A 21,846-nucleotide genomic window follows, 5' to 3' on the forward strand; every position below is an offset into this window, starting at 1 on the left:
GGCTACCGGCCTGGCCCCCGCCAGCCCAGCCCCGGAGATTCAGCCTTAACCCCTCCCTGGCCGCCTCCGCCCCACCACGTTCCTGCCCCCTACCCCCCCACCCCACTCCCCCACTCTCCCCACCAGCTACCTCCGCCCCACCACGTTTCTGCCCCCTACCCCCCCACCCCACTCCCCCACTCTCCCCACCAGCTACCTCCGCCCCACCACGTTCCTGCCCCCTACCCCCCCCACCCCACTCCCCCACTCTCCCCACCAGCTACCTCCGGCCCCCACCACGTTCCTGCCCCCTACCCCCCACCCCACTCCCCCACTCTCCCCACCAGCTACCTCCGGCCCCCACCACGTTCCTGCCCCCTACCCCCCACCCCACTCCCCCACTCTCCCCACCAGCTATTGTACCTCCGGCCCCCACCACATTCCTGCCCCCTACCCCCCCCACCCCACTCCCCCACTCTCCCCACCAGCTACCTCCGGCCCCCACCACGTTCCTGCCCCCTACCCCCCCCACCCCACTCCCCCACTCTCCCCACCAGCTATTGTACCTCCGGCCCCTCCACAGGCACAGCAGCCCTGGGGCCCAGCTGTGGCGAGCTGGGGCCTCACCCCCCCCCCCCCCCCGCGCCCCCTCTGCCTCGGTTGGAGCCCAGAGCAGCCTAAGCCTCCCCCCCCTGCTCTCCTGTGTCTCCTCTTCCTGCTCGTCGGGAAGCAGCCACATTTTCCAAACCTGAAGTCAGGGCCTGAGGCCCCCTGGCCCGAGGGAACAGGGGGCAGAAAGGCCGGATTGTTGGCCGGGCCTCCGGCACCGAGGGCCGGCTGCAGGCGCCCGCCGTGACTCAGGCCGGGCCCTTGTCGCCCGGCCCACCGGGAAGCTCAGAGGCCTGGCGACCGGCATTCGCCGGCAGAGGCGGGGCTGGCCGGGGGGGAACCACCCTCTCTCATCAGTGTTCTTCAAAGCCCCATTCCCGTGGTCAGGGGCCAGTCAATGGTGCTTTTTACCCCAATCCTCCTCAGTGTTCTGAGAATAAACCGAAAGGCAGGCATCGCCTAGCGTCGGCCACAGCCGTGGCCGTCCTCGGCCCAGCTCAGGGGGTTCCAGTCCCGGGGCCCCCCGTGCCCGCTGCACACGGGGCCCCCGCGGCTCCCGGAACAGGGGTGAGGGCCGGCCGCCGGTGAGCTGCCGGGGCGGGTCCAGCCTGGGCCGAGGGCACAACTCCGGGGCGCGAGCAGGGCCTGGCATGGGCCTGGCGGGCACGACGGGCACGGGGCCTCGGGGCCTGCCAGGACGCTGCGGATGGCACGCGGGGGTGGTTCCGGCCACATCGGGAGGGGCCCTGGCTGCACGCCCCTCACCGCCACGTCCCAACATCAGCCTGGCCCGGTGCGGGGAGAGAGGCGGGCGATTGCAGGCCCTGCTCCCCGGCGCCCGCTCCCCACGCCCCTCCCACAAGGCCCTACGGAGCTCACGGCCTCGGCACAGGCCCCAGCAAGCCGCGGCCCTGAGTCACCCGCCGGGCCGCCCGCCCACCCTCACCTTCACCCGGAGACCCGTGGGTCTGGGCCTTGGGAGACGGGTGGGCGTGCGGGGGGTGAGTCCTGAGGGTGCTCTGTTCCCGCCTGGCTCCCCCGCTCGGCCTGTGCCGTGGAGGTCGCACAGGGTCCTGGAGCAGTCACCCCGGGGGCTATGGCAGTCAGGCTGCTGTGCCTGGTGTACGGGAAGCGTCACGGAGTGTCGGACGTGACAGAGGTGGTGGTGAGCAGGGCCTGGCCGGCCCAGGAGGAAGGCCTGGGGACACACCGCCCTCGTCTCCTCTGACCGCACCTCCCGCAGCCCTCCCGGGCCACGCCGGGCTCCTCATCTGGCCTCGCAGGACCCTCAGACCTCTGGCAGCAATCTGGCTGGGTCAGCCCGGCCCCCAGAGGCCCTGACCTCTGACCTGAACGCCACCAGACAGTGCCCTGGAGGGGCGTCCCCCGAGGACCAGGCAGAGGGGCCGTCCAGGTCCTGCCCCCGCCCCCGCCCTGTGCGCTCCTTGGGAGAAGGGTCTTTGCAGGTGCGGCTCTGGAGGCGAGGGGTGTCCTGGGGAGGTCACGGTGGGCCCGGCACCGATGACCGTGTCCTGTCCACCATGGGAGGCCTGTGACCAGGGCTGGAGCGGGGCAGACGCAGCGCGGACGCCGGGGCCCCGAGGCTGGGAGGCAGGAGCCGGAGCCCGGTCCCAGCCCCCGGGGGTGGGCGGGGGCTGCAGGTGCGGGTCGGCCGGGTCTGCTCGCCTCCCTGCCGGCCTGGGAGAGGCAGGAGGCAGGTGTGCCGGGCCCTGCCTGCTGGCCAAACCCTCACAGCAGCCGGGGGGCAAGAGGCAGTGGGCGCTTCCTATGCTGTGGCTGGTGGGGACAGGACGGCGGTGGGGGACTTAGCAGCCACTTGGGCCCTCAGAACCAACACCGGCCCAGGCTCAGTGCCGGAGGCAGGAAGGATGCTCCCCCGGGGCAGGGAGGGCACCGACTGGGACACGGAGAGCCCTGGGGCCTCAGGAGGGTCCCCTGGGAGGCCAGCCGTGGCTGACTGGTCCCCTCCTCGCCCCCCCTCTGACTCCGGCCGGCCTACCGACTTCATCTAAAGGAAAGCAGGGGTTCAGGCCAACGGAGCCGGCCCCCCACACCCACCCTGCAGCTGATTAGTGACTGATTGACAGATTGGGGCAGTGTGTCCCGGGCCCTGGGCTGCATCCTGGGAGGACCCGGTGGGTGGCCTGGGCTGAGACTGGGGCTCAGCGGGCCCCGGCCTGTCTGGGAGACGCGGGCCTGGGCAGGGCAGGGGATGGGGTGGCGGATGGGCAGAGGTGCTTGCCTGTGGGCGGGCTAGAGGGCTCCCTGGGCTGGGCCCTCCTGTACCTCCAAGTCTGGCCTCAGAGGCTGGGGGCCGTGCTTAGCCCAAGCAGCCTGTCACAGAGGGTGCTCATGCCCATTTTTCAGGTGAGCAAACTGAGTCCCAGAGCCACGCCCAGGGGGCCCCTCTCTGGCTCCTGCGGGCGCTGACCATCCTGCGCGGGCCTGAAGGTGGGCGAAGGGCCTCTCCCTGTGAAGGTGGCACAGGAGCCGGCCCCTGGGGTCCTGCCCAGCGGGCACACCTCAGGCTCTGCCCCTGGCTCCCGGGTGCTTCCTCAGCCCCTGGCCTCCATCTGATGCCTCCTGGGGAGCAGGGGAATGACCCGGCCTCTGGGGCAGCGCAGCTGCAGACATGCAAACAGGCGGAGCGGCCCTGCACCGGCCTTTGCTCGGGGCACCCCGCCCCTCCACGCCGCACCGAGGGGAGCTGCGCACACCTCGGGGCTCAGCGGGAGCAGCTCCTTGGCTTTGCAGCCTCTCGGACCCGCTTCACCACGGGACCCCCTGAGCGGCGGGAGATGCCGGTGCGCGCGGGCCATCCAGGTCTGCGCTGGGCCTCCCTGCGCGCCCGGCGGGGGGCCGGGACCCCCCTCGCCTCCCCTGGGCTCCCACGCCCTCCGAGACCGCCCGGCGCCCCCGCGGGCCTCACCCCCGCTAATCCCCTCGGCGGGCAGGAGCGCCCGCCCCGCCCCGGCCCGGCCGCCCCAGGGGAGGGAGGGGCCGCCGGATCGCGGCGGGCGGGCGGGGCTGGCGGGGCGGGGCGGGGCGGGCGCGGGCCGGCCCTCTGGCTGCCGCCGGCCGGGCTCAGTGCGCGGTGGCGGCGGCGGAGGCAGCGGCGCCGCGTCCCGTCCTGGTCGCCGGGGACACGCACCGGCCGGCGCGGGAGGGAGCGAGGGGCGCGGCGGGGGAAGGGGCTCCGCAGCGGGCGCAGGTCGGTGGCGGGCGCGGCGGGCGGCGGGCGGCGGGCCGGGCGGAGCGCTCCGGGCGGCCGGCGGCGCGGGCTTCCCGCTCCGGAAAGTTTGCCGCCGCCGCCTGGGAGGGCGCAGCGGCCGCCGGGGAGGGAAGGGGCGGAGGGAGGGCCCGGCGGGCGGCGGCGGCGCCAGGCGGCCCGGAGCGCTGGGCGGCGGCGCGGGCGGGGCGGCCGGGGTCCCGGGACCGGGCGCGGGGCCGGCCCCCGCCGCCGCCCCCCGGCGCGCCCGGCCCCCGAGTCACCGCCGCCGCCTCCCGCAGACCCCGCGCGAGCGGCGCCTCCCGCCGCGGAGCGGAGCGGACGCACGGACGGACGGACGGACATGGGCGGCCAGCCCGCGCGCACCTAGGGCCCCCGCCGCCATGGGCGCCCCGGCCTGGGCGCTGGCGCTCTGCGCGGCCGCCGTGGTGGCCGGCGCCGCGGGGCCCCCGGGCGCGGAGCGGCGCGTCGCGCGGAGAGTGGCAGGTAAGCGGCGGCGGGGCCGGGCGGCACGGGGCGCGGGTGCGAGGGCGCGGGGACTGGCCTCCGGCGCCGCGGCTGGCCGTGGGGTCCGCCCCGCCCCGCGCGCCGTCGGGGGGCCGGCTGCCTCCGGGCTGCGGGCCGGGGTTTCCGCTGTCGGTGCGGCTCCCCGCTCCCAGCCCGGCTCCCGCCAGGGCCAGTCCGGCAGCGGGCGCTCCGGGAGGAGAGGAGCGGGGCCGGTGGGGACGGGGTCTGCCCCCGCGGGCGCACCGCACGCCAGCCGCGCCCGGGGCGGGTGGCCGCGGACCCGCCGGCGGTCAGGGTCCGGGACGTCGGGGTCCCGGGAGGCCCGGCCGCGGGCGGAGCAGCGGCGGCGGCGGGTCTGTGCGCCCGGCCCGGTGCGGGATGCCGCCCCGGGGAGCCCGCGGGGGACCGTCCCCTCGGGGCGCGGGCGGGACGGGCTGCGGGCCCTGCCCCGCCGGGCGCGGACGGCGGCCCCGGTGAGCTCAGCCCCGCCCGCGGGCGCGAACAGCCGCTCCTTTGTGCCCGGCGGCCGCAGGCGCAGGCCGGCGGGAGGTGCGAGCGGCCGGGCGGGGCCGGGCGGGCAGATGGCGGCCGGCCCGCGCCCCCGGCCGCCGAACAATGTCATTTTATGAATGAACGGCCGCTGAATGGCGTGTCACTCCGGCGTGACAGGGGCCGCGAGGTCAGCGCGCGCTTTCGGCGCCCGCTTCCCGGGGCGCGGCCGGCGGACCCCATTAGCATTCCCATCGGCATTCAGATAAAGATATTACTCCCCATGTCAGCGAGGGGGCGGCGACCGGCCGGGCCCTGCCCTCCGGAGACCGGGCCTGGGCGCCCCTTCCACCGCAGGAGGCGGGCGGCGGCCGGACGGACAGGAGGGCCCCAAGCCGAGGCCGGGAAGGAGCCTGGCCGCCTCTGAGCGTCCTCCCCGCCCCGCCCCGCGGGGCTGGAGGAACAGGTAGTGAGTGGATAGGTCAATAAACTTAATCCGGTTCCTCCAAGAGGTGGGCCGGGCAGGAAAAATACAAAGTTCCCGTGAAATTTCCAGAGGTCCCGCTGGCCCTCCCCCGGGACGTGAGCCAGGAGCCAGCTGGCCGGGGTCAGGGACAGCGGGCTGTGTGTGCGCTGGCCGCCCAGCCCCAGCAGCAGCCCCTGCTTCCCAGGGGGCCCTGCTCTCCCGGGGGCGGGGTCCCCCTCCGGGAAGAGGGTGGGCAGCAGGAGGCGCCCCTGGGCTGGCCTGCCGGCCGGGGGCCCCTGTGCTGAGCATTCCCCGGGAGGGAGGCCAGGCTGCTGCCTCTCCCACCTCCTCCGTCCCAGCGGCTGGACTTTGAGCCTCCGCGGCCGCTGGTGGTTCATTAACCCGGCCCGAGCCCAGGCCCCCTCCCTCCGCCTCGGCCCCCGGGGGCTGTGCCCTGAGAAGGCCGGGGCTGAGAGGAGGCTGGCAGCCTGGTTTATCCCCGAGGTCGCCGGGCGCGGGGGTGGCCTTCCCGACGGAGCGATGGTGCGGCTGCGGCCGCCGGATAACGTGGTTTCCGTGCACCCCGGAGGGTCAGGCAGGTCGCTGTCCGAGGCGTGTTATCCGAGTGCAGGGCTCAGGCCCCTGCAGAGGTGAAGTCTGACCCCCGTCCGGAACGGCAGGCCTGGGACGCGGCCCGCCAGGCCCGACCGCCACGCTGCTGTGGCCAGTTCGGCGCGTCCTTGCAGGCACCCAGTGGGTGGCTTTGGTCTCGGCCCGTCCCCCTGAGCTTGTAAGGCCCGGTGTTGGCCACTGACCCCGTCTCTCAACGGAAGGGGCTCTCCTGGAGGAGGTGGGACCCGCCTGCCCACGGGCCACACCGGCCTGCGTGGTTCACAAGTGAAAGCTGGAATGGGGGGCGGTGCTTCCTGACCCTGAGCCCTGCCCTGCCCGGGCTCCCGCTCCCCCCCCCCTCCTCACCTGCCCCTGGAGACTGATAATGGAGGGGTTGTAGGAGGATTAGGGCCCATAATCCCTAAGCCCTCATTAGCCCGCCCAGCCCCCCAGCCCCCCAGCCCCCTGACTTGGTTATGAAACTTTCCAGGTTTCCGGGGAGGGGCGGCCAGAGCTGTCCCGGGGCCAGGGTCCCTCCGCAGTGCCTGCCCCTGTTCGGGCACCAGCCTGGGCTGCGGGCTCCGTCCCCCGAGGGGGGCGCGCCGGAGGCAGCCGATCCCTGATTCTCTCATCACGGGTGCTACGGGTGCTCTGTCTCCCCTTCGTCCCCGAGATCAATGAAGATATATATGTTTTAAAAACAAAGCCTGTCCCTGGTGCGCGGAGTGGCAGCTTCCACACTCCACACCGGCTCTGTCTCTGAGCGCCTGCCTGCGGTCCGAGCTGGATGCTGTGTCCACCCTGTGGCTCTCCGGGGTCCATGGCTTTCCGTGGGGTCCCCCATGGCTCTCTGGGGTCCCCCATGGCTCTCTGGGGTCCCCCATGGCTCTCCGGGGTCCATGGCTTTCCGTGGGGTCCCCCATGGCTCTCTGGGGTCCCCCATGGCTTTCCGTGGGGTCCCCCATGGCTCTCTGGGGTCCCCCATGGCTTTCCGTGGGGTCCCCCATGGCTCTCTGGGGTCCCCCATGGCTTTCCGTGGGGTCCCCCATGGCTCTCTGGGGTCCCCCATGGCTTTCCGTGGGGTCCCCCATGGCTCTCTGGGGTCCCCCATAGCTTTCCGTGGGGTCCCCCATGGCTCTCTGGGGTCCCCCATGGCTTTCTGTGGGGTCCCCCATGGCTTTCCGTGGGGTCCCCCATGGCTCTCTGGGGTCCCCCATGGCTTTCCGTGGGGCCCCCCATGGCTCTCTGGGGTCCCCCATGGCTTTCCGTGGGGTCCCCCATGGCTCTCTGGGGTCCCCCATGGCTTTCCGTGGGGTCCCCCATGGCTCTCTGGGGTCCCCCATGGCTTTCCGTGGGGTCCCCAATGGCTTTCCGTGGGGTCCCCCATGGCTCTCTGGGGTCCCCCATAGCTTTCCGTGGGGTCCCCCATGGCTTTCTGTGGGGTCCCCCATGGCTCTCTGGGGTCCCCCATGGCTTTCCGTGGGGTCCCCCATGGCTCTCTGGGGTCCCCCATGGCTTTCCGTGGGGTCCCCAATGGCTTTCCGTGGGGTCCCCCATGGCTTTCCGTGGGGTCCCCCATGGCTTTCCGTGGGGTCCCCAATGGCTTTCCGTGGGGTCCCCCATGGCTTTCCGTGGGGTCCCCCATGGCTCTCTGCGGGTCCTCCATGGCTCTTCCTGGGGTCCCCAATGGCTTTCCGTGGGGTCCCCCAATGCTCTGAGTGGGGTCCCCCAATGCTCTGAGTGGGGTCTCCCATGGCTCTGAGTGGGGTCCCCCATGGCTCTCTGGGTCCCCAATGGCTCTCTGGGTCTCCCATGGCTCTGAGTGGGGTCCCCCATGGCTCTGAGTGGGGTCCCCCATGGCTCTGAGTGGGGTCCCCCATGGCTCTCTGGGTCCCCCATGGCTCTCTGGGTCTCCCATGGCTCTGAGTGGGGTCCCCCATGGCTCTGAGTGGGGTCCCCCATGGCTCTCTGGGTCCCCCAATGCTCTGAGTGGGCCCGCTGCGTTGGGTCTGCAGGGGTGGAGACTGGCCTGGTCTGGGGGGCTCTGGCCTATGCAGGCACCCAGCTGAGCAGAGTGGCGGGCAGGTCAGGGGTCAGCCCCTCACCCCTCACCCATCAGCCACCTCTGCAGATGGCTGCCGGGCGTGTCTGCCTGGGGCGCTCGGTCCCTCCGGCCCCGGCTGGACTCGGTTGGAGCCAGCCCTTGTGCCGATGCCGCCCTGCCCAGGCCACACCGGAACCAGTGCTGTTGCCCTTGGCCGGGGCCTGGCTGCGGCTGCCCCGGCCCATTCTGGGCCTCCGCCGGCTCCCGGCCCTGGGCGGTCCCCACAGGACACAGCGGCCAGGCTGGGGGCTGCACCACGAGGTCCCCACGGACGCGGACTCAGACGCTTCCGCACACCTTCCCGCGGGCACGGCCTGGGAGGCCGCCACGGTGGGGCCAGGCCGGCCTGTCCAGGGAGCCGGCCGCAGAGGGGCAGCTGGGCCTCGAATCTAGGCCACGCGTCGGCAGAATGACAAGGCGCTCGGACCGGCGGGCGGGGCGGGGGCCTGTGCGGCCGGACCACCCGGCCGTCCTGGGCCCGCAGCCCGGCTGCCGCCTCGCCGGGCATTGTCTGGCCTGGCAGGGAGGCCGGGTGGTGGTCAGCCCAACCGGCGGCGTGTCCTCGGGCCTCCGGCCTCGCTGGCCTCCGGGGAGCTGGGCAGCCGCTGGAGTGCTGAGGTGGCCGCCTCCTGTGATGTTTTTAAAAATATGTATTTTTATTGATTTCAGAGAGGAAGGGGAGAGAGAGAAACATCAATAATGAGAGAGCATCGTTGATCAGCTGCCTCCTGCACGCCCCCCACTGGGGATGGAGCCTGAAACCCAGGCCTGGGTCCTGGCCGGGATTCGAACCCTGAGCTCCTGGTTCCTCGGCCGACACTCTGCCTGAGCCAGGCCGGCCCGGCCCCCCTGGACAGCCTCTCCCCAGCCTGTGCTGTCGCCTGTGAACTGGGGCCCCACTCCCTTCACCCGAGCAGAATGGGTTCTGCGATCCTGAATGGCCGGCAGGACTCGGAGGAAGGTCCGTGGTGCGGAGGCTGCGGAGGGCTGTCGGCCCTGGGGCAGCCTGCGAGCCGGGAGCCGAGCGCCGTGCCCGTGGCCACGGTCCCGGCCCGGCCCGCGGGCGAGGCTGCACGGGGCCTGCCGGCCGGCCGTCCTCGGTGGTTTGCGGGACCCCACCGCCCGGGCCCTGAGCCCGCTGAGGCCGGGCCTCCGGGCCTGAGCCGGGCCTTGTCCTCACCGCCTGGTCCCGTCCCCCCAGAGGCCCCGGGGCCGGAGCCGCCCCAGCAGGAGCAGCTGGTGTTCGGCAGTGGGGACACCGTGGAGCTGAGCTGCCGCCCGCCCGAGGGCGCCCCCACGGGGCCCACCGTCTGGGCCAAGGACGGGGCGGGGCTGGTGCCCTCGGACCGCCTGCTGCTGGGGCCGCGGCGGCTGCAGGTGCTCAACGCCTCCCAGGAGGACGCCGGGGCCTACAGCTGCCGGCAGCAGCCCACCCAGCGCGAGCTGTGCCGCTTCAGCGTGCGGGTGACAGGTGGGTGCCGGCTGGCAGGTGGGTGCGGGGGACAGGTCAGAGAGGAGGGTGCCTGGGTGGGGTGGGCACGGCCCCTCCATGGCCCTCTCCCCGGCCCTGCAGATGCCCCGTCCTCGGGAGACGATGAAGATGGGGAGGACGAGGCAGAGGACACAGGTGAGCCAGGCCCCGCCCCGCCCCCTCAGGGATGGTGCCGCTGGCGCCCCCGCTGTGAGAGACCACGGCCTGGGCACCCCGTTTCGGTTACGAGCGGGTCCCCTCGGTGTGGGGTGGCCCTGAGCTGGGGGGGGGGGCAGCGGGCGTGGGGGTGCGGGTGTTGCAGACGAGGGGCTGGGCTGGGGGTTGGCCTGTGGAGGGCCTGCCTGGGTGGTAGGGTACCAGGGTGGAGTTCAGTGGCAGCGGGGCCAGGGCTGAGGGTGGGGGGTGGGGGCAAACAGTCCGTGCAGAGGGGACGGTGGCCAGGGCGGCACCTTTCCTGGGAAGGGGTGCTGCGGCGCCCCCTGGTGGCTGTGGGTGTGCGTCCTGATGCTGGCCTGGACGGGGCAGGCGGCTGTGCCCAGCGTGAAGGGGCTGGCCCTGGGGGTCCAGCGGACAAGGTGGAGAGGACCCGAGCGGAGCCTGGGGGTCTGAGATCCAGGCGGCCCTGGTGACCCCCGAGGCGGCCCTGCCCTCTCCCAGCCCCACGCTCCCGGGCCCCCACCCCGTCCCGGCCGCCCTGGACGCTGAGGGTCGCGCAGGGCCGCCCTCCAGAGGTGGTCACACCACTGCCCCCGGCCTCGGACCCTGGACCCAGACGCTCCTCTTCCCCCCTGGCCTCAGCCCTCTGTGGGGTGGCTGCCCGGTCATGGGGGCTTGGAGGGGGGCTTGTGGGGAAGGCGCCTCCCCCTGGGGACGCCCTCCAGCCCGCCCGCCCGCCCGCCGGGCCGGCCTCCAAACGGCAGGAGGGCTCAGGAGGCTCCCCCACCTGCCAGCGAAGGAGAAAAACCAGTCAGGCTGGCGGGGAGGGAGTGGGCGAAGCCTCTTGTCACCCTGTCCCTCCTGCTGTCTGTCCCTCCTCCTGTCCCTCCCTCTGTCTGTCCCTCCCTCTGTCCCTCCTCCTGTCCCTCCCGCTGTTCCTCCCGCTGTCTGTTCCTCCTCCTGCCCCTCCTTCTGTCTGTCCCTCCCGCTGTCTGTCCCTCCCTCTGTCTGTCCCTCCTGCTGTCTGTCCCTCTGTCCATCCTGCTCTGTCCCTCCCTCTGTCTGTCCTCCTGTCCCTCCCGCTGCCCGCAGGCTGAGCGCCTGCTGTAGAGGCGGCTCGGCTGGTGAGCTCAGCAGCACCCAGTGCCTCCAGGCTTCTGGTTCTGGGCGCTGTGCCCCTGCCAGCTGGGTGGGGGGCTCCCCTCGGAGACCTCCCCTGTCAGAAAGCACCTTGGGGTCCTGGCCGGCTTGGCTCAGTGGCGCTCAGGGAGGGGGCGCTCGGGGGGGGGGCGCCCGGGAAGGGGGGCACTAGGGGGGGCGCCCAGGGAGGGGGCGCACGGGGGGGCGCCCAGGGAGGGGGCGCTCAGGGAGGGGGTGCCCGGGAAGGGGGGCGCTGGGGGGGCGCCCAGGGGGGGGCGCACAGGGAGGGGGTCCCCCACGCCGGTCACAGGCCCCGCGTGCCCCCCCAGCAGGGGCCCCGTACTGGACGCGGCCCGAGCGGATGGAGAAGAAGCTGCTGGCCGTGCCCGCCGCCAACACCGTGCGCTTCCGCTGCCCGGCGGCCGGCAACCCCACTCCCACCATCTCCTGGCTGAAGAACGGCAAGGAGTTCCGGGGCGAACACCGCATCGGGGGCATCAAGGTGGGACCCCAGGCCTCCCCAGTGCCCGCTCCCCCCCGTCTGCCCACTCCCCCCGTCTGCCCGCTCCCCCCGTCTGCCCGCTCCCCCGTCTGCCCGCTCCCCCCCCCGTCTGCCCGCTCCCCCCCCCCGTCTGCCCGCTCCCCCCATCTGTCCGCTCCCCCCATCTGCCCACTCCCCCCGTCTGCCCACTCCCCCCCGTCTGTCTGCTCCCCCCGTCTGCTCGCTCCCCCCATCTGCCCGCTCCCCCATCTGCCCGCTCCCCCCCCCGTCTGCCCGCTCCCCCCATCTGCCCGCTCCCCCGTCTGCCCGCTCCCCCGTCTGCCTGCTCCCTCGTCTGCCCGCTCCCCCCCCGTCTGTCTGCTCCCCCCATCTGCCCGCTCCCCCGTCTGCCCGCTCCCCCGTCTGCCCGCTCCCCCGTCTGCCCGCTCCCCCGTCTGCCCGCTCCCCCCCCCCATCTGTCTTTTCACCCCGTCTGCCCGCTCCCCCCGTCTGTCCGCTCCCCCCATCTGCCCACTCCCCCCGTCTGCCCGCTCCCCCCCCCGTCTGCCCGCTCCCCCGTCTGCCCGCTCCCCCGTCTGCCCGCTCCCCCGTCTGCCCACTCCCCCGGTGTCTGCCCGCTCCCCCGTCTGCCCGCTCCCCCGTCTGCCCGCTCCCCCGTCTGCCCGCTCCCCCCCCCATCTGTCTTTTCACCCCGTCTGCCCGCTCCCCCCGTCTGCCCGCTCCCCCCCCCCGTCTGCCCGCTCCCCCGTCTGCCCGCTCCCCCGTCTGCCCGCTCCCCCGTCTGCCCACTCCCCCGGTGTCTGCCCGCTCCCCCGTCTGCCCGCTCCCCCGGTGTCTGTCTGTTCACCCCTGTTGCCCCCTCACCCCGTCTGTTCACCGCCCGTCTGTTCACCCGTGTGCCTGCAGCTGCGGCACCAGCAGTGGAGCCTGGTCATGGAGAGCGTGGTGCCCTCGGACCGCGGCAACTACACGTGTGTGGTGCAGAACCGGCTGGGCAGCATCCGGCAGACCTACACGCTGGACGTGCTGGGTGAGGCCGGGCGGTCAGGGGCCCAGTGGTCGGGGCCCAGGAGGTCAGGAGCCGGCCGGGCGGTCCCTGAGCCCCCGTCTGTGTCCGTCCGCCCGCAGAGCGCTCCCCGCACCGGCCCATCCTGCAGGCGGGGCTGCCGGCCAACCAGACGGCCGTGGTGGGCAGCGACGTGGAGTTCCACTGCAAGGTGTACAGCGACGCGCAGCCCCACATCCAGTGGCTCAAGCACGTGGAGGTCAACGGCAGCAAAGTGGGGCCGGACGGCACGCCCTACGTCACCGTGCTCAAGGTGGGCGCCGCGGGGCGGGCGGGGGCGGGCGGCTGCGGGCTCCGCGGAGGCCCGAGGCCAGCTGCCCCTGCGGCTCCGTCCGGCTTCGGGTGCCTCCGTGTGGCTCAGCCCCGGCCGGGCGGCCGAGGCGCCCGCACCCGGCAGGCCAGGGGTGCCCCTGAGCCGGGGCGAGGGGCCTCGTTGTTTGTGCGCGGTCAGCGCGCCCCCCAGCCGGCCTCCCGGGGCCCGGGCGCCTGGCCTCCATGGGTTCTGCCGGGCCACCCGGCTCGGTGCTTGCGACACTCGCAGCCCAAAGAGAAACATCTGTTTCGGAGACGAGACCGGCCGGAGGGAGGGGCTGGGACGGCTCAGGCTGAGGATGCTGGCCCCGCCTTGGCGTCTGCAGCCTGGTCAGCATGTGAGCTGTCTGGCGTCACCACGGCCGGCCGGCCGGGCTCCGGGGCTGCGGGTGGGGTGGGGGGCTGAGCACCCCCCCAGGGCCTCTCCGGAGCCTGCCAGGCCCGCCCGTGCTCCGTGCTGGGGAGGGCGGATGCATGGAAGGCGCTCCCTGTGGAACCGCCGTCGACTGCCACGAGGGGCCTGCACGCCGCCTCCAGGCAGCCCTCCTGGCCTGCTCCGCCCCGTCCGCCACTCCCCCCCCCCCCCCCCCCCCGGCACGCTGAGCCGGCTCTGTCCGCCGGGACACGCTGAGCCGGGACACGCTGAGCCGGGGCACGCTGAGCCGGCTCTGTCCGCCGGGCCACGCTGAGCCGGGGCACGCTGAGCCGGCTCTGTCCCCCCCCCCGGTGCACGCTGAGCCGGCTCTGTCCGCCGGGGCACGCTGAGCCGGCTCTGTCCGCCGGGCCACGCTGAGCCGGGGCACGCTGAGCCGGGCCACGCTGAGCCGGCTCTCTTTCCCCGCAGTCCTGGACCAGTGAGACTGCGGAGGCTGACTCGCGCCTCCGCCTGGCCAATGTGTCCGCGCGCGACGGGGGCGAGTACCTCTGTCGAGCCACCAATTTCATAGGCGTGTCTGAGAAGGCCTTTTGGCTGCGCGTGCACGGGCCCCGAGCAGGTAACTTCTCTGTCCCACGCTGCCTGGCACGCCGAGCTCCAGCACCGACGCTGGCCCGCGCCCGCAGCCGTCCTGCTCGCGCCCGCCACCCGCCGCACAGCCTCACGCTGCAAGCTGGCGCCTCTGCCTTCCTGTGACGCCGCCTGCCTGCCTGCCTGCCTGGACCCCAGCCCGCGGCCCCTGCCTGCGCCCGTCTGCCCCAGAGGCCCTCAGCCTGGCAGGGGCCGTGCCCTCTGTCTGTGCACCTGCTTTCCTCCCATCGCCCCGGCCCCGGCCCGCTGCCTGCTCACTTCCTGTTGGTCTGCCTGCCCCTCTGCCCCCTGTCTGCCCTACCACCCCCCGCCCAGCTTCCACGCTAACCCTGCACGCTGCTGGCCACACGCCTGGCGCTCACCTGGGACAGAGGACTCGCCGGTGAAGGGACTGGCTTCGGGCTCCGTGCGGACGCAGGCGGCGGAGGACCCTCGGCGGCCGTGGCCGTGGCCTCGTCTGTGGCCGTGGCCTTGGTGTGTTGGTGGCGGCCGTGGCCGTGGCCACGTTCGGTGGCCGTGGCGGTGGCCGTGGTCGTGGCCGTGGTGGTGGCGCGTTTCCTTTGCAGCCGGTGGGACGTCGCATGGACGCTGGCTCATGCGGGCTGCGGCGGGCCTAGCTCTGTTCTCTCTCCTAGACGGCAGGCGCTAACACCACCGACAAGGAGCTAGAGGTGCTGTCCTTGCGCAATGTCACCTATGAGGACGCGGGGGAGTACACGTGTCTGGCGGGCAATTCTATCGGGTTTTCCCATCACTCTGCGTGGCTGGTGGTGCTGCCAGGTACCGCTCCTGCTGCTGCCGCTGCACCTTTTGGGCGCTGGCTCGGGACACGCCAAAGCCGCCAGGGACCGCCGGGGCCCGGGGCTCCCGTCCGGCGTGGCTCCGTGGATAGAAGGTTCTGGGTTTGACTCCCCGTCAGGGCACAGGCCCCGCTGTGGGCTCCGTCCCTAGTGAGGCGCGTGCAGGAGGCGGCCGGTCCATGATGCTCTGTCGTCATGGATGTTTCCCGCTCTCCCTCTCCCTCCCTCTCGGAAACCAATGGAAATAAAAACAAGGAGTCGGTCCGGCCCGCAGGGCCCGCGGCGGCTCTGGCATCTCCCCGGTGGCGGGCGTGGGTGCTGTGGCTCCGCTTGGGCTCCTCCTCTCGGCGCCTCTGACCCGGGCCCCCCTCGCCGGGCCGCGCCGCCCCGACCCCGGCCCCAGCCGCGGCCCCAACGCCCGTGTCTCCGCAGCCGAGGAGGAGCCGGCGGAGGCCGGCGAGGCGGGCAGCGTGTACGCGGGCGTGCTCAGCTACGGCGTGGGCTTCCTGCTCTTCGTGCTGGTGGTGGCCGCCATGACGCTCTGCCGCCTGCGCAGCCCCCCCAAGAAGGGCCTGGCGCCCGCCGTGCACAAGGTCTCCCGCTTCCCACTCAAGCGCCAGGTAACGAGGGAGGCGCCCGCCCGCCCGGCTCCGTCCCCGGGGACCCCTCGGTGTGGGAGGCCCCGGGTGCACCCCATCCCCCCACGGCCCCGCGGCGCCAACCTGCCCCCACCCAAGCAGGTGTCCCTGGAGTCGAACTCGTCCATGAACTCCAACACGCCCCTCGTGCGCATCGCCCGGCTGTCCTCGGGCGAGGGCCCCGCGCTGGCCAACGTATCCGAGCTGGAGCTGCCCGCCGACCCCAAGTGGGAGCTGCCCCGGGCCCGGTCAGTGTGGGCAGGGCTGGGCGGGCCCCGCCGGGGGGCTGCCGGGCGGAGGCCCGGCTGGGCTCAGGGGTGACCGGTAGGAGCCGAGGGGATGGGCGTGCGGCCGGAGGGGCGGGGCTCCGCTCTGAGGCTGCCTGGGCCTCACTGCCTCTGCCCCTGCCGCAGGCTGACCCTGGGCAAGCCCCTCGGCGAGGGCTGCTTCGGGCAAGTGGTCATGGCGGAGGCCATCGGCATCGACAAGGACCGGGCCACCAAGCCCGTCACGGTGGCCGTGAAGATGCTGAAAGGTGAGGGGGGGGCACAGGGAGCGGGGGGGGGGTGCAGGGAGCGGGGGGGGGGTGTGGGTGCAGGGAGCCAGAGGGGGGGGAGGGTGCAGGGAGCCTGTCAAACGGGCCTCCGTCTCTGCACAGATGACGCCACTGACAAGGACCTCTCGGACCTGGTGTCGGAGATGGAGATGATGAAGATGATCGGGAAGCACAAGAACATCATCAACCTCTTGGGCGCCTGCACGCAGGGCGGTGGGTGCACACAGCAGGGAGGGTGCACAGAGGGCGGTGGGTGCACACCAGGGGGAGGGTGCATGCAGGGCGGTGGGTGCACACAGCAGGGAGGGTGCACAGGGCAGTGGGCACCCAGAGGGAGGAGGGTGCACATAGCGGGAGGGTGCACACCAGGGGGAGGGTGCATGCAGGGCGGTGGGTGCACAGAGGGCAGTGGGCGCCCAGAGGGAGGAGGGTGCACAGAAGGGGAGGGTGCACACCAGGGGGAGGGTGCACAGGGCGGTGGGTGCACGCAGCAGGAGGGTGCACGCAGGGTGGGGGGGTGCACGTGGGGCGGGGTGGGGTCACAGGGAAGGGGGTGCATGCAGGAGAGAGGGTGCACACGGCGGTGGGTGCACACAGCAGGGAGGGTGCACAGAGGGCGGTGGGTGCCCAGAGGGAGGAGGGTGCACATAGCAGGAGGGTGCACAGGGCGGTGGATGCATGCAGGGGGGAGGGTGCACAGAGGGCAGTGGGTGCACACCAGGGGGAGGGTGCATGCAGGGCGGTGGGTGCACACAGCAGGAGGGTGCACGCAGGGTGGGGGGGTGCACATGGGGTGGGGCGGGGTCACAGGGCGGGGGGTGCATGCAGGGGGGGAGGGTGCACAGAGGGCAGTGGGTGCCCAGAGGGAGGAGGGTGCACAAAGGGGGAGGGTGCATGCAGGGCGGGGGATGCACGTGGGGCGGGAGAGGGTCACAGGGCGGGGGGTGCCCTGAGGGCGGGGGTGCACAGGGCGGGGGTGCCCTGAGGGCGGGGGTGCACAGGGCGGGGGGTGCCCTGAGGGCGGGGGTGCACAGGGCGGGGGGTGCCCTGAGGGCGGGGGTGCACAGGGCGGCGGCCCCCCCTGAGGCGCCCATGCCCGCCAGGGCCCCTGTACGTGCTGGTGGAGTTCGCGGCCAAGGGGAACCTGCGGGAGTACCTTCGGGCGCGGCGGCCCCCGGGCACCGACTACTCCTTCGACACCTGCAAGCTGCCGGAGGAGCAGCTCACCTGCAAGGACCTGGTGTCCTGCGCCTACCAGGTGGCCCGGGGCATGGAGTACCTGGCCTCGCAGAAGGTGAGGGGCCGGGGCCCGGGGGGGGGGCCGGGCGCTCAGGGCGGCTGGCGGGTGCTCAGCCCGGCCTCCGCCGCCCCCAGTGCATCCACCGGGACCTGGCGGCCCGCAACGTGCTGGTGACGGAGGACAACGTGATGAAGATCGCGGACTTCGGCCTGGCCCGCGACGTGCACAACCTGGACTACTACAAGAAGACCACCAACGTGAGCTGCGCCCGGTGCGGGTTCGGGGCCGCGGGGGGGGGGCGCCAGGCAACAACGCCGCCTCTGTCCGCAGGGCCGGCTGCCCGTGAAGTGGATGGCGCCCGAGGCCCTGTTCGACCGCGTCTACACCCACCAGAGCGACGTGTACGTGGCCGCACGGGGGGCTGTGAGGGCCGGCCGGGCGGGGCGCCAGGAGCGGGGGGGGGGGGGGGCAGCTCGGGCACCGCCACCTCTGCCGGCCGGCCCGTCCGGGCTGCGGGCCGGTGGGAGCCGTGTGTGTCCCCCCAGCTGGTCCTTCGGGGTGCTGCTGTGGGAGATCTTCACGCTGGGGGGCTCGCCGTACCCCGGCGTCCCCGTGGAGGAGCTGTTCAAGCTGCTGAAGGAGGGGCACCGCATGGACAAGCCGGCCAACTGCACGCACGAGCTGTGAGTGCCCTGCCCCGGCGTGTCCGTGTCCGTGTGCGGGTCCCGGCGTCCGTGTGCGGGTCCCCGGTCCATGTGGGGGTCCCGGTGTCCGTGTGCAAGGTCCCGGCGTCCGTGTGCGGGTCCCCGTGTCCGTGTGCGGGTCCCCGTGTGCGGGTCCCCGTGTCCGTGTGCGGGTCCCCGGTCCGTGTGGGGGTCCCCGGTCCGTGTGCGGGTCCCCGTGTCCGTGTGCGGGTCCCCGGTCCGTGTGCGGGTCCCCGTGTCCGTGTGCGGGTCCCCGTGTCCGTGTGCGGGTCCCCGTGTCCGTGTGCGGGTCCCCGTGTCCGTGTGGGGGTCCCGGCGTCCGTGTGTGGGTCCCCGGTCCGTGTGCGGGTCCCCGTGTCCGTGTGTGGGTCCCGGTCCATGTGCGGGTCCCGGCGTCCGTGTGCGGGTCCCCGTGTCCGTGTGCGGGTCCCCGTGTCCGTGTGCGGGTCCCCGGTCCGTGTACGGGTCCCCGTGTGCGGGTCCCCGTGTCCGTGTGCGGGTCCCCGTGTCCGTGTGCGGGTCCCCGTGTCTGTGTGCGGGTCCCCGTGTGCGGGTCCCCGTGTCCGTGTGCGGGTCCCCGTGTCTGTGTGCGGGTCCCCGTGTGCGGGTCCCCGTGTCCGTGTGCGGGTCCCCGTGTCCGTGTGCGGGTCCCCGTGTCCGTGTGCGGGTCCCCGTGTGCGGGTCCCCGGTCCGTGTGGGGGTCCCCGGTCCGTGTGCGGGTCCCCGTGTCCGTGTGCGGGTCCCCGGTCCGTGTGAGGGTCCCCGTGTCCGTGTGGGGGTCCCGGCGTCCGTGTGCGGGTCCCCGTGTCCGTGTGCGGGTCCCCGTGTCCGTGTGCGGGTCCCCGGTCCGTGTGCGGGTCCCCGTGTCCGTGTGCGGGTCCCCGTGTGCGGGTCCCCGTGTCCGTGTGCGGGTCCCCGGTCCGTGTGCGGGTCCCCGTGTCCGTGTGCGGGTCCCGGTCCGTGTGCGGGTCCCGGCGTCCGTGTGCGGGTCCCCGTGTCCGTGTGCGGGTCCCGGTCCGTGTGCAGGTCCCGGCGTCCGTGTGCGGGTCCCCGTGTCCGTGTGCGGGTCCCCGGTCCGTGTGCGGGTCCCCGTGTCCGTGTGCGGGTCCCGGCGTCCGTGTGCGGGTCCCGGTGGCGGTCTGTTCCCGGGCCGGTGGGAGGAGGCGGGCACGGCCGGGCGGGGGCCGCAGCCTCACCCCGTGCCCCGCAGGTACATGGTGATGCGGGAGTGCTGGCACGCGGTGCCCTCCCAGAGGCCCACCTTCAAGCAGCTGGTGGAGGACCTGGACCGCATCCTCACCGTGACCTCCACCGACGTGAGTGCCCGCCCGCCGAGGCCGGGGGGGGGGGGGGGCCCGCCGAGGCCCGGGGGGGAGGGGGGGAGGGGGAGGCCCGCCGAGGCCGGGGGGGGGGGAGGCCCGCCGAGTTCGGGGGGTGGGGGAGGGGGAGGCCCGCCGAGGCCGGGAGGGGGGGGAGGGGGGAGGCGCCGTGCCCGACGCCCACACCGCACACCCCCCCCCCCGCAGGAGTACCTGGACCTGTCGGTGCCCTTCGAGCAGTACTCGCCGGGCGGCCAGGACACCCCCAGCTCCGGCTCCTCGGGGGATGACTCCGTGTTCGCCCACGACCTCCTGCCCCCCGCCCCGCCCAGCAGCGGGGGCCCACAGACGTGAGCCCCGCCCTCGGCCGAGCCCCCCGTGAGGGCCCCGGCCCGCCATGCTGCTCTGGGTGTGCCGTCGGCCCCGGCTCCAGACCTGCACCGACGGGCGGACGGACAGACACCTTGTGTGTGCGTGTGCGTGTGCGTGTGCGTGTGCGTGAGTCTCCGGGCCCTGGTGTAGGGTCCCTGGTGCCCGCCCTGCTGTACCGTGCCCCCCGGCCGCTGACCCGGCGGTGCCAGGAGGGCGGATGTAGAATGTACGGGGCTCCCCGCCCCTGGGCCCTCAGGCCCCGAGCGGAGCCCACCCACCGGCACCTTGCGCCTGGGGTGATGTTAGCACACGCCCCCAGGCCCCACCTCCCACCCTGTCCCCCGAGACTGAGATTACGGGTACCGAAGGCGGGAGCCTTTAACTTCTATCCGAGAGGGCGACTCCAGAGACGAGTGCATTCCTCTAACACGTGTGTGACACGCGTGTAGGCCAATAGTCCCCGTGGAAGAAGCTGGGACACGGGCAGCACGGGCCCCGGGGGCTGGGTGGGAGGCCCCTGCGGGCGGGACACACACGGCGCCCGCGTGGAGGGCTCCCCGGCCGCAGTTTTGTTTTAAAAATTGTACCTGGACCCACCTGTCTGAAAAGCTATTTATGGCCCCGGCCCGTCCCTTCCCCACCCCAACGCTGTAGTGTTCGCCGCCCCTCGCGGTGGCTTCGCCTTAACTTATTAACAGCTGAGGTTTGTGCGGAGGCCCGGGGCGCCCCCGGCCTGCACCCGCCGGGCGGCCCTCAGGCCGGGCGCCGCCTCTGCGCATCCGGAGGTTTGCTGCTGCAGATGCTCGGCAGGCTCTGAGCGGGCCGGTGTTTTCCCACAGGTTCTCGGGGCCCTGCCCCGGCGCAGACGTCCTTAGGTGTTACGGTTTATGTGTATCTATCTATATAATTTATTGGTTTTTACGAGACGTATTTGCTGTAGATTTAACACTTCTTATGCGACGCTTCTAGCCTTCTAGCCGGCTGCCTCCCAGGGCCTGGGAGGGAGCCTCCGGCGTCACTTCGTCCTGCCTGCGGGCGCCCGAGCCCGAGCGGGCCCCTGCCTGCGGGCGCCCGAGGTGTTGCCCCCAACTGGCCAACGCACTTCCCAGAAATAAACAGATTCCGTTCAGCCTCTGCTGCACTCCTGCCGTCTGTCTCCTGCCCTGTGCGGCCTGGCGGCCCTGTCGCCGCCCCCAGAGGGGGAGGGAGGGGGGAGGGGAGGAGGGGGGAGGGGTGGGGGAGGGGGAGGGAGGGAGGGGGAAGGGGGGAAGGGGGGAGGGGAGAGGGAGGGGGGAGGAGGGAGGGAGGGGGAGGGAGGGGGGAGGGGGAGGGAGAGGGAGGGGTAGGGGGAAGGGAGGGGGGAGGGAGGGGGGAGGGAGGGGGGAAGGGGGTGGGGGGAGGGGGGAGGGAGGGGTGGCCACTGTTGCAGGACAGCACGTGCTGGGGGAGGGCCCAGGGGACGGCCACCTCTGCACACCCCTGGACCCGCAGCACAGGGCTCGGCGGGTGGGTCCTGGCACGGCCTGGGGGAGGCGTCGGTGCCCAGCGGTGGGCGGGCAGGACAGTCCCCGTGTCCTGAGGGTCTCCAGGGCCTGGGTCTCGGGTCCTCGATGGCAGGAAGTGCAGACGCCCGGTGTCCGTGTCTGCAAGAGGGACAGGGAGGCCCCGGGGGTGGGCAGGCCCAGGTCCTGGAGCCCAGGTTACGTGCCGAACCCGGCATTGAGCCCGTCCGCTGGTTTCCAGGAGGCCCCAAGGGGCTCCAGACGGCACTGGTGGCCACTCCTGCTCCTGGTTGGCTTCCTGCCCCCCCCACACTCACCAGGGCTGCCGTCCCCCCAAAGCGCCCCCTGCGCTCCCGCACCCCACACCTGACGGCAGGAGGGGACACAGCGCCAGGCGGCAGCGATGGGCCGCTTCGGAAGGAGGAGGCAGCTCCTGGAGGAGGCAGCGCCCACAGGCAGGGGGCGGGGTGGGGGGCACGCAGACTTCCTCAGGTCCTGGACGGCACCCCAGGCCCCCCACCCGCCTGGGAGCACCGTGTCCGCCCTCCCGCCCTGTGTCCTGGGGTGCGGGGGGAGGCACTGGCCGTGTGAACGTTCGCTCTGGTTCTGGGAAACCCGGCCCCTCTGCTGAGTTCCTGTCCTGGGTCAGGTTCAGGTGAGGCCCGAACCCTGAGCCCTGGGGAGGCGCCTCGGCCCGGGCCCGCAGGAGCCCCGGGTGAGCGCCCAGGGCCCCGCCCGGACACGGCGGAGCGAGGCCGGGACAGCGGGCCGGGGGCGCCCTCTAGCGGCCGCGCCGCGCCGCTCGCTCCCCGGCTCGGTCCCGCGCGCACCGGGCACACCAGGGCCGCGCCGCCGGGTGTGGGGGCTCTGGGACGCCGGATGGAGACCCCAGCGGCACCCCAAACGGGCGGGCCCGGGTGGCTCCTTCATCAACTGACCCACCGGCCAGCTCCTCCTCCTCCGGCCCCGCCCCTCCCCCAGGGCCCGCCCCACCCACCGGCCAG

At 73.4% G+C, this 21,846-nt stretch overlaps 1 protein-coding gene across 9 annotated transcripts; it reads left to right on the forward strand.

The window, feature by feature from the left end:
* The first annotated feature begins 3,724 nt into the window (after positions 1-3,724).
* On the forward strand, positions 3,725-20,469 carry FGFR3 (fibroblast growth factor receptor 3). 9 transcript variants are annotated; one of them, XM_036417151.2, is made up of 18 exons: positions 3,728-3,820; positions 4,120-4,324; positions 9,218-9,487; positions 9,590-9,643; positions 11,137-11,306; positions 12,213-12,336; positions 12,435-12,625; positions 14,347-14,491; positions 14,944-15,131; positions 15,249-15,397; positions 15,563-15,684; positions 15,808-15,918; positions 16,809-16,999; positions 17,080-17,202; positions 17,276-17,346; positions 17,491-17,628; positions 18,860-18,965; positions 19,176-20,469. In XM_036417151.2, the coding sequence occupies exons 2-18, from the start codon at positions 4,222-4,224 to the stop codon at positions 19,320-19,322; spliced, it is 2,403 nt and encodes an 800-aa protein (XP_036273044.1). In that variant the 5' UTR covers positions 3,728-3,820; positions 4,120-4,221; the 3' UTR covers positions 19,323-20,469. The 9 variants fall into 9 exon arrangements, with proteins under 9 accessions (XP_045429969.1, XP_036273044.1, XP_036273042.1 ...); XM_036417149.2 differs by having other exon boundaries at positions 3,729-3,820; positions 11,134-11,306; XM_036417147.2 differs by lacking the exon at positions 14,347-14,491 and adding an exon at positions 13,529-13,679 and having other exon boundaries at positions 3,729-3,820.
* Positions 20,470-21,846: the final 1,377 nt, after the last annotated feature.

The sequence above is a fragment of the Pipistrellus kuhlii genome, unplaced genomic scaffold, assembly GCF_014108245.1.
Source record: "Pipistrellus kuhlii isolate mPipKuh1 unplaced genomic scaffold, mPipKuh1.p scaffold_m20_p_58, whole genome shotgun sequence".
Classification (NCBI taxonomy): domain Eukaryota; kingdom Metazoa; phylum Chordata; class Mammalia; order Chiroptera; family Vespertilionidae; genus Pipistrellus; species Pipistrellus kuhlii.

What these genes read in the sequence shown, in the direction of transcription:
- FGFR3 (XM_036417145.2), top strand. Translation starts at nt 4,222, where the DNA reads ATGGGCGCCCCGGCCTGGGCGCTGGCGCTCTGCGCGGCCGCCGTGGTG. An exon ending in CGTCGCGCGGAGAGTGGCAG is followed by an intron (nt 4,325 to 9,217) that starts GTAAGCGGCGGC and finishes CCGTCCCCCCAG; the next exon opens with AGGCCCCGGGGCCGGAGCCG. An exon ending in CGTGCACGGGCCCCGAGCAG is followed by an intron (nt 13,680 to 14,943) that starts GTAACTTCTCTG and finishes GTGTCTCCGCAG; the next exon opens with CCGAGGAGGAGCCGGCGGAG.